Source organism: Aythya ferina (assembly GCF_964211825.1).
Source record: "Aythya ferina genome assembly, chromosome: 1".
NCBI lineage: Eukaryota > Metazoa > Chordata > Aves > Anseriformes > Anatidae > Aythya > Aythya ferina.
The window spans coordinates 137044554-137058277 of NC_140296.1; the positions used below are offsets into that span (position 1 = coordinate 137044554).

Below are 13724 nucleotides of genomic sequence, written 5' to 3' on the forward strand. Positions count from 1 at the left end.
CCTCAAAAGCTGCCAGATTTAATCAGAAGTAAAAATGTGTTTGGCAGAGGCAGCTGATCCCTTCCTCTTCATCTCCCCTTACACCAGCTCCTGCTCCTAGATCTACTATCCTACTTCGGTCATGCAAGGTAAACCAGAGAATGCACTGAGTACTTGCTTGGGGCAGCCAGGGCTGAAACAGCAGGGACTTAAAACTCCAGTAGAAGCATTTGGTTATGTTTCCACAATTCTTACTCACAGTCAAGTACCATTGGTAACTATGGGTCCTGAACTGACAAATTTTGATATTAAACAGCCCTATACTGAATATAGGTTCTTACTGTAAAGCCACCAGCATCTGCTACTCACGTTCTTAAGAGCACGATGTTTTTCAGAAGCAAAGTATCTGGATACTTTCCCTTGCTAATTTGGAGCACATCTTTATCTTTTTTTTTTTTTTTTTTTTTTTTTTTTTTCCCCTGACTTACTGACAGTTAGGCAGACTGTCAAATGCTTTGGTGTTTGCTTTATTCTGTTAATTTCAGCCATATGTTTTTTATCACCTTTCACTCAACTTGTCAGCACTGGAATCTATGAATCCACTTAATTTAAAATGTTTGCTTCTTTATATGTACTGCAGATTGTAATCTATCTACACCACTGAGGGAAAACATCCCTTTTCCCAATGGAAATGCAACCAATTTCCAGGAACAACCAACCTAGTGCTAGATAGGTGAATTCTGAAATGTCAGCATCCAAACTAGTATTACAGAAAGAATTAATCAGCATTAACACTATTATGCACTTATATAAAAATGTTTGCAAAGGTATTCTGAGGAGCACTGAAAATTAAATATCTCCCTCTCCTGTTCAGAAGTTACTTTTTTACAGTTTTGGTTTGAATAGGAAGATGAAAATATGTCAGCATGCAAGAAATCCCCAAAAGCAAACAGAAAAGCATAGTGATAAATAGGGAATTTTGTTTTTATCCCAGCAGAGATTTATCACTGTGAGAGTTTTGTGACTTTGACAAATTTTACAATAACAAGTTGTGTATACAATCTACAGTAACTGACACAGAATAATATATTCCATCTGCTGGAGAAGTCCCAAGAGGCTGACCTGTAAGGTCCAAAAGTTTTCACATTTTTATAATTTTTTTCCTAATACAGTGTTATGAAACAGCTATTCAGTTCATTTTGAGAAGCATACATTACAGTGTATAGCTGTTATTTGACTATGAAACTCAAAGGCACATAAGAAAATGTGAGTTGCATTCAAGTGTTATTTGTCATTCTTCTATTTGGATTTGTCTTTATGACCTATCACTCACTTTTGATATAATAAGTAACTAACATCTTGATACTTAAGTGCCTTGTTTAAATCTTACAGGCACGTTAAAGATGCCATAGTTCCTGCTGCAAGGAACTATGTGCTGTACATAGTACATTCTGGTTGACAGAAGTAGAGGTAAAGTTCAATTCCTAGACTATAGAAAAAAAATTATGGCTGTAATCTCAGGTGAGGTGAAGTCACTGAGGAGCTTCAAATCATTGCAGAAAAAAAGTTAAACTGTGCACCCTGGTACAAAGGAGTTCTCAACTGGAGACAATAGAAATGCGTGGAAACAATACGCTGCACTAGTGTATCTTCAGCATCACAGTTATTTCTGAGAATTGTTTTTTCAGCAAATCCATGTCTGTTTTGGCTGTTCCTTTTAATTTCACAGAATTTCTTTCTAAATATCTTCATCTTTTCAAGAAATTTGACTTCAAGGAAACTATTACTGTGGAAGGACTTAGCCTTTCCATTCCTGCAAGGATGGTCAAGTTCTTAGTGATATAGAGCACACTACACTGGTCACACCACAAATCCCAATGTGCATAACTAAGTTAAGTGGTGTTTGTCTTTTGATTTATCAAACGTTTCTTGCAAGATCCAGCCAGTTATGGCACATAAAGATCTAATTCCTACATTATGCACTATCCTTTTTTTTTTTTTTTATTACACATACAATTACAAAAAAAAATAAAAATTTTACACATACAAATATTTCAAGTGTTAAATAAATGTTGATCTTATCTATAGACGTTATAAGGCTCCCCTTTCTCAAACTTTCAATTTAGAGATAAAGCAGAAAGCATCTTTATCTAGCCTTGAAAGATATGCCCCCAAACAATTTTTGATCAAGCGAAGATGAAGCTGGGTGGATGTGGATACACGAACAGGGTATCCAAAGAAAAACCTCAGTTTTCATGAAAAAGAGGTACATTCACATTATGTACTTCCTGAATCAAGGTAAATTTCTCCATCAAGGAAATTTTAACTCAGTTTCAGTCTATTTTCTGCCCAGAACAAGGCATTTTCTTAGTGAGACTGTTATTCCTTTGACTGCAGTTGCCAGGCATTTGTTTCAGGTTTTCCTACAGTCTCTCACATCTGACTGAAGCAGCAGACAAGAAGAGCTGTTTCAAAGCAACAGCTCTGCTCCTCCTAAGTCAGGCCTATAAAAGTGATCTAATTCAACCTCAAAGTCTGCCATCATCTGTAAAACATCCAGCCGCAACAACCAATGAATAAAATATTCCACTATAGCAACAGTGAAATAGAAGCTGGCATGCTTCTTTTCAATTTTATTTTTTTATTTTTATATTTTTTTGCCTTTTCTAAGAGAGACTTTAAGGGAGGAAAAAAAACACCCTCACTTACAGGCTTGCAACCTAGTACTTCTGCTTCCCAAGAATAGAAGCCTATTAATTCTGGCAAAGAGATCTTTGCTGAGAGAAATCAGGTTTAAATTTTTGAGAGGTGTCAAGAATGTTCAGTCAATTGAGCAATCAAGTTAGCCTGGAATCCTGGAAGCTTTGCACCAGAAGGAATAAATCAGAAAATCAAATGAAGTGTGACTTACCCCTGACACTAGCAAAGGGAAAAAAAAAAAAAAAAAAAAAAAAAAAAAGATTTGGTAATGGAATAATATGCATGGTTGAGTTTCAGAATGAGAATAAATTAGACTAACTATAATAAGAATTGGAAATGAACAAGAAAGCTTTTTCAGAAAAAGGATGAAAATGCTTTCATTTTGCTCTGCTACCCAGCTGTAATGCAAAATAAATAAATAAGTAAATAAATAAATGAATATTATACAGACCAGTCCTTTCAATCTTTCTTCTGAGGGACAGAGCTTTGCTCAGACTAACATTGAAGGAATACAGCTATACAGCTGAAGTGAAGATACAAGCACTGGCTGAGGCATGATTACAGGCAACCTAGTCCTCAATTCTTTATTAAAGTTAGAAGTTACACCATTGCACAAGACTTTTTTGTTTGTTTGTTTGTTTCTGTCCATCACTGACTGTGATGCCACAATACCAAGATACACTCAGCTAAATCTGCACTGATATGATCAGCAAGGGAAGCTGCACATTTCTAATAAACAAGGGTGTTGAGAATTGTTGTATTCTGTAAAAAGTAAAACTTTTAATCCAGCAACTTCATAAACCACACCATTCACCCCTTTCCCAGAAACCTACAAAAACACAGGAATTGCCAAGCAACAACACTGTCAAAAATACTGTCATTGCTGAAAAGCATTCTTGACCTCAACAAAATGTGACAGAAGGAAAATCAAAATATAAACCAGAACAAGAATGAAAATCTACACCAGGAGAAGAAAAACTCTTCCTCCCAGAACAACAGGTTCATGGCTATAAATTGCATAAAGTAGAGTCTTGAAGGTCTTTCTGAAATGGTAGGAGCAAAATGCTCCTACCCCTTGCAGATGTGTTTCAGTATACCACAGGTCTCAGTCAGATGTGGAATAGCAGGCAGCTAAGTGCTCTCACTTGAATATAGTAGGTTAACAATACTCTCTGGCAAATCTAAAGTCAGAACAGCCCAGTAAAACTACTGCATTTGATTTCGTTCAATACAGAAGACATTACACATTCACTCTGGGAGTAAAAATATTTAATATACATGGATATGTATTTAATTAAAGAGCTCATGTCAAGACTACAGACATCCTCTCTCCAGGCTGAAACTGTGTCAGCCTCAATGCCACATAAGAGCTATTTCATACAGACTTGACACTTGGGTTTAGCAAGGACAGATGAAAACTTAAGTGAAAGCAGCAAATGAGACCATACTTCAGTGCTACTGCCTTTGACTAGGACCAGCATCTTTGGATACCTCAGTTAACTTGGCCAGGTTTTGCATGCTTCTATGTACAGAACATAATTCCTTGAACTATGAGGAAGCAGTTTCTCTTTAAGCTAAAGACTTTAGCAAATCCAGAACTTGCATGTTTCTCTTCCCATCACTTCAGACAAAGGAAGTCAGCACAATGACTGAAAAACTAACTTTCCAAAAAAAAGTCCTCACTTCATTGTAAACAATGTTATTTTATTACCCACCTTCTTTAAGTGAAGTTCATGGTGGAAAAGATTTTTTACAAACACAACAATATCTTAGCTCAGCAATAAAATTCAACCACTTTCCATATTGAAATACAACCACTCGTAGCACCACAATATTTTAGTGAAGTAATAAACAAAACACTTATCAAAACCTCCTGGTTAACAAAGGGATGGATAAATATTTTATGCCTATCACAATTTATTTGCACAGTGTTTAAGAAGGTGCTGTAAAAAAGTAAAGTTATTTTTCCTATTTTATTTTCCTTTCTTCAGGCTCTATGTGAGGTAAAGTTTAATAGTGACATAGGAAGCTTTCCATCCAGCTGAAATAATTCCAAAATATAGAATTTGAAACAAAAAAGGTTTTTGTTTTTTATGTTCACACCACACATCTAAAAATTTACTTTTGCATTTCTGTTACTTTATGTCTCCCTGTAATTTTTGACACATTTTTCTTTACTGATTACTTTTATGTTATTTTTCACAGAAATTTTCTCTTCGTTGGTTAAGTTAATGTTAACATTCTCTCTTAAAAATGGTAGCTTAAAAGTAAATTACCTCCTGGTTCATCGATGTAGAAAGACACATCTTTTTTGTCTTTTTGTTCATCAATATGATCATAAGTGATCTGTGGAATAGATAAGGCATTCTCTCCTGGGTTTATAACAGGTGCAGAACCATTACCACAGCCTGGTTTCCCTTTTCTTTTGGATCTTCTAGCCTGTGGTAGTAGAAAGAGGATGATATCAAAACACACTATGAAAACCAGAAAAGAACCTCCTTGTACAATAAATTCATCTCAGCAGGATTATTTCTTTCAGTGCAATTGTAATTCAGTAAAAGTGCTACATTCTTGGTTAATGTTTTCAGAATGGCTCATTTTAGATTATTATTTTAAATTTGGTAAGGGTGACTCTTAAGGGAAGATGCTTAGCACATTCTGAAAATCAGTTATCAATTAGAATTTTATCAGTTAGAATTTCTCAAGCCGTATCTGAAACTCAAGGCACACAAAATATTAATCATTTGAGTATACAGTAGCTTGGGTGCAGCTTTTCTTCATTGCTAATTAACCAGATGGCTAATTAATTGCAGGCTTTGAAATATGAGCAAGGCACTGGGTGATCTCAATTAAAGAAAGTTTCGATTTTGGCTGGGCTGACTTAGGTACTTCAGCAGGAGGTAAAACCATGTAACACTATTTTATTACAGTCCACGCTGTCTTTTGGAATGAGTTCTTCTGTTCAGATCCACAAGCACTTAAACAAAAGCATGTTTGAAATTAATCAAACAGGACAAGAAAAATAGTAGAAATGGGAGTTTATTTTATATTGTGGATGCACTGCCATGCATCCACATGCATGGGCTTTTATAACAGGAAAAGGAACTCTAAATTCTTTAAGGAACAAAATTCAACCATATGCACAAGATCAGTATCCATTTAAGTCTTTAAAATAAGGGGCCAAGTAGAGAAAAGAGAAAAGAAAGAACCATTAAAGTTAATGAATTAGGGTTAGCAATTTATAATGAAGTTCAAGTTTAATAATATGTTAAGGGAACTCATAGAGAAAAAGAGGGAAAATACTGAGGACAAACAATACTTTTTCCAATTCTCCCAACAGGTATTGCATGTTGTTCAGCAACACATAGTACTCAGCCTTACTTCTGCTTTACCCTTTTCCTCCTGGCTGTTATACGTCAAGTTAAGGAGTAACTAGTCTCACAACAGCTCTTCTCAGCACTGAGCAGACTGCACTGCTCTAAAGCCAAAAAATACACATGCACACAGATCATATTGATAAAGGTAACTGCACATGCTGTGGAGTAATCATATTGCAATTCTCCACTGAGTGACAAGCATTGGTGGGACCTCATTGCCTAAAAGCAGGTACCATCGACCACTTTAGAAAATCCATGTGTCTGAGCTAGTCCTGTTGCAGCCCTCTCTCCAGAATGCATACTGAAGTCTAGGCAAGCCTGCCAGTGAAACTACATACCTATGCTTAGGCAATCCCACCTGCACAGACAAAAAAATATTCCAATTTACTGCAGCCAATGCTCAGGAATTAACTCAAACTTCCATGTACCCTCAAAGATAAAACACCAAGGAGGGATGTGAACGAGCAAGACAAATGCAGCTACTCTCAGTCAAATGAGTGTGAATGTAATTTCTTTAACTAGTTTCTTCTTTCTTCCTGTATGAATTACTGTGCAAAATGAATACAAAATGGAGAATGGTATCAACGACTTATACAATCTTTGAGAAGGTAGAATAGACTTCAAAGGGAGTAAAATAATGGAGAATAAGCATCTGTCGCATCAGCAAGGCAAATCTAAAAGTAGAAGGCATTAGTCCTTCAGGAATATTGTAAGGAACACTAAATTGATCCTGCTATGGCAAAAGGAAAACAAAAGTCCCATTGAAAATCTCTCTCAGCTCTCCAAATTCTTTGGACTCTTCATAAGGATTTTGACAAGTTATCCAACAAAATTAAACCCAAGAACAGAATAGCTAGCTCTGTCGAGTCTATGTTACCTGTTTTCTCAGACTAGGGCTAGATGGCGCTGGTGGTTTTTGGGGGTTTTGTGCAGGTGATGTAACATAGATTTTCCATGTTGCTGTAGAACTGTAAGATTTCTCTGCCGCATAGCACCGCCACAGTGTCTATAATAAAATACCAAAACAATATTCTCAGTGTATAAGCAGGAACTGTTTTGCTGGATGTACATGTCAGAATTTGCTGCAAACCAAACTGACAGCAATAGCTTCAATCAATTTAAATATGATTCAAAGGCTTCTGACTGCAATTGCTGTGCTATACCAAAAAACATGCCTAATAAAATTCACTCTTCCCCTAAATACAACTTCAGTGAGGCACCAGGAAATATAGTCAACACCGTAATTTTAAGTATGCTCTCCGTAGTATTCTCCTAGGATCTGGGGTCTAACCACTGCTCACAGCAAGGAAAACCGTCCTCCAGAACAGTAAATCCTGACAAGTATATAACACTGCTGCTTCCCCTCTTCTGCAGCATGACACATTCTAGCATTTGCACACCATGTTAGTGCATTCTTTATATAATATGAAAAGCTATGCTGAGACATTTTTCTAAACTGAGGTGTGTATACATATATACATATACACATTCTTCACCTCTGAATTTGGCAAATACATAGGACCTAAAGGAATAAAAAAAGGAAGTTAACAATTAAAGATTATGACAAGGATTTTAATTTATTATTTTTACTAGCTTAAGTTTACTTTAGCTGCATCCAAATACTGTTATGATGCCTGTGAATGTCTGCTTAGTGAAGCCTCCTGAGTTCACTCATAAGAATGGATGTGGGACAGGCAGTTATCTAATTCTTTCTAGGGACTGATGTGTACCAAAGAACCTCTGTGGTTAAACACAGCTTATAGATTTATAATAAAGCCCAGAAACTGTGATTCTCAGATAGTACATGAACTGCTAGGCCCTACTGCCTCTCCATCACTCTCCTATATATTTTACTGCTAGGGGTCTGACCTGAATTAGAGAAGCTGCTGCTGGGATTTGTCTGTTGAAATGCTTCTGACGTTGCTTCTGCTGTACTTTCAGGGCAAAACCGGACCCTAGAATACCCTAAATATAAATAAAATTACTGGTGAGACTTCAATGTAATTTTATGCACCTAAGCCAAACACTTAATGCATTAAATAAATGGCCATTTTAAAAAAGACAAGTTTTCAAACATCCACAGTAATAGAAAGCTATTTATCTAACAAAATTTAAATTGAGCATGTTGATGTTGGCATCATATAACTGCAATAAATAACATGTGTTTATTGCAGTCTATAGGTAACATTAGCCACAGAGGCATTCACAAAGTGGCAGTCACATTTCAAAGACAACCCTACACAATGGTGGGGGAAGCAAATGCCAATGTCATAGGACTGATCTACAGCTGTTCTTTGTACTTGTTTTTAATTTCTAAAAAAAAAAAAAAAAAAAAAAAAAAAAAAAGCAGACCACCCAACCACCCCACACAAAGCCAAAACTCAGTTTGATTTTCCAGGCAAAACAAGTAACAAAGAAGTCAGATATACTTTATGATTTATTCTTTTTTTTATATTCTTGTCTATGTGTTCCCCAATCAGTTATCTGAAGATTCAGAAAGGCCAGCAATGATACTTTACAGTACTGTGTAGAAAAGTAAATGCAATTTCCTAAATTTCTTCGTTGTAGCACAGCTTCTCTTCTCAATACCCCAGGTAGTTTCTACGTAATCATAAAATAGCAGAAACAAAGGATGTTTCACCTGTGCCACTGACATACTGATTGAAATAAATCTCTCCCTTTCTCCAGAGTAGTGAAAATATCTCCTTCTTAAAATGCTTATCTCTAAAGAAAATGACTATGGTAGAAAGACAGCAGTTTTATTCATTTTTACATGTGCGCAAATACACAAACATATTTATAGATGTGCATGCAAATAAACATTCTGAAGCAACACCCAGCCCATTATTAAAGGTGCTGGTTTTATCTGTGCAGTCCAAGTCAGACACTTAAAAAAACATCCAAGTTCTACTTACCGCTGGTAGAGCAAAGAAAGATATAGCAAATACCGAGAAACAGGAAGCAACTGTTTTCCCAATCCACGTCTGGGGAACTTTGTCTCCATAACCAATTGTTGTGACCGTTACCTAGGCCAGAAATATACATCTTATTCACTGCAATACCATACATGTTTTTCCTCAAGAGCAAAGGGAACTAAAAAAGGGAAAAAAAGGAAGAGGAGTAAAAACAGTAGGAGATATGAGTATCATGAGATACAAGTGGATCAATGGTGTTTGGATTTGTGTGTAAGGAAACCATAGGAGTACACTGAACATCACTGAAGGCTTATTCTGTTTCTATATTCTTTAGCAGGTATTCACAAATGGCCACTGCTGGAGAAGTGACACCAGGCTTGATCCAGGAAGACTGTTCTCACAGTTAGTAGCTGTCTGTTTACATCCTCCTGAATTGGAAGGATGAACTCTATGGGCTTGAAACCATGGGTTTGCAGTATTTTTGTTTTTATTTTTTATTTTTAATACATATTAGTTGATAGTCAGCTGAATATGAGCCAGCAGTGTGCTCAGGTGGCCAAGAAGGCCAACAGCATCCTGGCTTGTATAAGAAGCAGTGTGGCCAGCAGGGCTAGGGAAGTGATTGTCCTCCTGTACTCGGCTACTCGAAGTGTACTCAGCACCTCAAGTACCGTGTTCAGTTTTGGGCCCCTCACTACAAGAAGGACATTGGAATGGGCTGCCCAGGAAAGTAGTTGAGTCACCATCCCTGGAGGTCTTTAAAAGATGTTTAAATGCAGAGCCTAGTGATATGGTTTAGTGGAGGACTGGTTAGTGTTAGGTCAGAGGTTGGACTCGGTGATCTTGGAGGTGTCTTCCAACCTAGACAATTCTGTGATAGTTTACAGCATTGAGAAGTAAGCCTTAAAAATCACTGAGTCACACATTGCAGATGCACAAACATTTGCCAAAATTTGCAGTCAGGCAGAAACACTAGCTGTGTCAGGGTAAGCTACTCACTGTACTGGCAAGAAAGATAAGGGACAGAACTAACACTACCACAGCAGAACCCTCATACCAAGATGAGAAACATACTCCCAAAGAAAACATTTCAGTAAACCAAGAACTAAATACAGCTGAGTCCCATGCTATTAATCCTTTTTTTTTTTCTTTTTTTTTTTTTCTTTTTTTTTTTTCCCTCACAACTACAGTTCCCTGAGGCTTAAAATTGCATTTGATCCATGGAATGTATATTGCTAGATCTGCTCACAGCCTGTCAGGGTACAGCTGGATGTTTCTTAAGGGACAGTGATCACAGAGCCAAGTGGGATAACAGTTCCATGTTACCCAACCGGGAAAGATATGAAAACAGTGGCCAGGTCCAACCAAGAGATCATAGATCTCCATAGATCATAGTGATATATATATATATAGTGGTCTACAACATCACAACATGAGGCAGAACCAAGATCAAGCCAGAAAGTAACCCTACATATTCAGGTCAGAATCAGGGAACTCTACAACCAAAAGTAGCTTTGTTTCAGGTGAAAATCACCTAAACTCCAGCACAATTTAGGCATGAAATGAGAGCACAGAGCTAGGCTCAGAACCCCTGGGTGGAGGGAGGGTAGATGCTACAGGTCATGCTTATTAGGGCCATTAAAGTCAGTTATCCCTTTAGGGCCATTAGAACAACCCTCTCTTCTACCTCCCTTCTCCTGAGAAATATCCTCATGTTTCTCAGAGGTCTGGGATCAGGAGGAACTTGCCTTAGAGAGACATCACCACTATGGGTTATCAGTGGACTTTTCCAGGGTATAGAACTGGAACAGGGACAGGAAACTGGAAAGGGACATGGCATGAGTGACTTCGTGCTTGGTAGAGGACAGGCCACCTGTCAAAAGCCACAGAAGCCAGAAGGCCTGAGAATGACAGAAGAGTTAGGCTACCCCTAGTGAGTCCCAGCAGGCTGGAGAAGAATTTGTGAGGACCCCAATGGTCATTAAAGGTTTGGCACTGTAGGGAGATCAGAGCACAAAGCTGGTCTCTCAGGAGGGTTTATAGCGAAGCAAGAGACAGCTGCTCCCACAGAGAAGGTGAGCCAGAAGCCAAGGGGCTCCAAAAATGTCCAGAAATGGGCCTCCCTACCCTGTACCTAACCTCACAGATGGCAGCCATATCCAAAAGAGAGTTCAAATCAGAAGGCAACGAAGGAAGCCTGAAGTCAAGAGTATAAGTCAGCCCACAGGTTGAGGTCTAGAGCACAAGAACATGACCAAGCTAGAGGCCAGCTCCCATTCAGCAAAGCTGAGACAGAAAGGAAGTGCCCAGTGCTGTGCTTAAACAGAGCCTCTGGGATGTGTGTGTTATGGGATGCTCCAAGTGTGGCTGGTCAGGCACATGGTATGCACAGCCCTGACACTACAGTATGCATGATGGCAGTATGGCAAAGTAGCAAAGATGACCTCTACCCATGAGAGGTGGAAAGCTTCTGGTGAGGAAATATAGGCTTCTGTCACCAATGTCAACCACATGAGAGAGCTTCAAATAGAAAACAAAACAAAACAAAACAAAACAAACAAAAAAAAAAAAAGTACTACTATTTGGCAGCTCCAGCTCTAAACTTGATTCCCTTCACTTTGCTCTGAGTGGTAGCAGAAATACAGCCAAAACAGACATAAAAGAGACATATAAATCTACACTGACTGTAAAAGTGGGTGTGGAAATATCGCCTGTTATGGGAAAAGTCACTGACATACACTTAGATATTATTCACAAATAGGCTTTTGAGGAAATTAAAATATATATTTATATCAACAATCAAGCCATGGGAACAATATATTTCCTCCTGCTCTGACAGCAGTTCTGCAGAATGCTGGAAGGAAAATTTGAAGGGAAAAATAACTAATTACTATCAAATTGAAATTTTCCAAGTTCAAAAAAAAATCAGACTTGTGTTTATTCACCATGAATTTCTCATTTGATGAAGTTAACTTTGTAGTATCTGTATCCTCTAATGAATATTATTACCTTGAACTGCAGGCTGCTCTCAGCAGGAACCCTGTCTTGTCAGGTGTTTGTCCAGACATAGTGTGGCTTGCCCATGAAATGACTCAGCCACTGCATACTACCAGCAGTACAAACAGATGAGTTTGCCAGCCCCCAGAAATAAAGCATACCCCCTAAAACTTCGAAACACAGTATGTGTTAGCAGAGAGTGGAGGGTTTTAAAATAGTGTTTCTTTAATGGCTTTTCAGCTCCTCAGTGCACCTGAATGACCCCTTCAAGTCTAGGATTTTTCCTTCCTTTTCCTCCTCTTACTTATGAAAGTCTTCTTGTCTCTTTGTTCTATTTTGCTTTGTTTTTTGTTTGTTTGTTTGTGTGTGTGTGTCTGTGTCTCTGTGTGTTTGAGTTTTCCAGCACTGAAGACATAAAAACAAACTGCAGTAATGTTGAGCTGTCTTAGTGTTACTATGGAAGATAGCATGAAAACCATAACCACAGAAAATATTGTTTTTCATCTCTCTAGGAGGTATGCATTTGGCTTGCAGATTCCTGCAGGTGCCTGAACATGTCTCAGAAAGTTTCTCCCTTGCTACCTTAAGAGGGTTCCTTCTTGGTAATCTAGTTAGTGCATTGAAGTATGTGGAAAGGATTATAGATAATATAATGCTCTGTGTTTCTTAATCACAGTCAGATTTCTTTTTCCTTGTACATCCAGAATTTATTAGTTATTTGCCCAGAGAATGTTTAATAACTAGGCTTTGACACCTGCTTCTTAACACAGATTTCCTATGGCACATTCCAGCTGGTATGCACATGCTCTAATGCAGCCTCTGAAAACATACATTTGCACTTCAAAAACGCAAGAACTCTAATTTAGTAGAAGACAACACAGCTTCTCACATGCTTTAAGACAGGCAGGTGTCCTGAAGCTTGAAGAACCAGAACTGCACACATTAAAAAAAAAAAAAAAAGTATTAAAAATAAAGGGGTTCAGACCACCACCTCTGGTATAGAAATTTACTACTGGAAATTCTGAGCAATTGTTCCCAAGGACCTCTGCCAGTTAACAATGTTTTACTGGAGACACTATTTAACTCAAGTTCAATAGTATAGAACAGTCACATTTGTAGCAAAAGCAATAAGTTTTACCAACATCAAGAGGCAAGAATGGAGGGACCAACATGTCCTTATTTCTTCAAGAAAAATATTCTGAAAGGACGGAAAAAATACTGTGACATGGGTTACAACTCTGGCAGGCTGACAGTTCTATTAGAAATGCTTCAGCATTTGCTCTAACATACAATAACTTCTGAAAATAGTTTCATATAAAACACCACAAGCCTTTGATATGTCTGCAGTTTAATCTGCACATCTGCCAAATCTAGGTGAAACCACCTTGCATTTAACTGGAGCGGGTGAACCTTGTTAGCATTTGATTCCAACTCTCTTTCATTCCTTATTTTCCCTTTTCTTCATATTTAAACCTCTCAGGTCATTTGTATCAAGTTCAGCAAGCTTGCACTTTCTACTCAAAGCAAAATGTTACCCATAATACACTCTGTGGTTTTTGACACATTAGACTTTCAAATACTTGCTAGCAAGATTATTTTTTTCCTGTGGTTAAGTTTTGAAAGGCAAAAGTGAAATCAAATTTCACCCCCTAGTAACTCCACATCTGTGTTTCTACGTTACAGAAGATTTGAAAAGAAAAAGAAACTGATTCACTTTGTCCTTTGTCACTGTTTCCAGCTGTGAACTGCACCTGCA

General features: G+C 37.7%; 1 protein-coding gene across 13 annotated transcripts in view; it reads right to left on the reverse strand.

Annotated features, from left to right (window-relative positions):
• Nucleotides 1–13724, reverse strand: part of LOC311437337 (potassium voltage-gated channel subfamily KQT member 1-like) — a 533151-nt gene that overhangs the window by 445722 nt on the left and 73705 nt on the right. For 12 of the 13 annotated variants that reach the window (XR_014693412.1, XM_084520432.1, XM_084520430.1 and 9 more), the window contains exons 8-11: nt 8972–9082; nt 7926–8021; nt 6934–7062; nt 4956–5118 (exon numbers count right to left, since the gene is read on the reverse strand). Coding sequence is in view for 12 of the 13 variants with exons in the window: in XM_084520432.1 (XP_084376558.1) it covers nt 4956–5118; nt 6934–7062; nt 7926–8021; nt 8972–9082 (499 nt within the window). In the remaining variant the exon portion in view is untranslated. The remainder of the gene's footprint in view (nt 1–4955; nt 5119–6933; nt 7063–7925; nt 8022–8971; nt 9083–13724) is intronic. The other variant, XM_084520431.1, reaches the window with a different exon arrangement.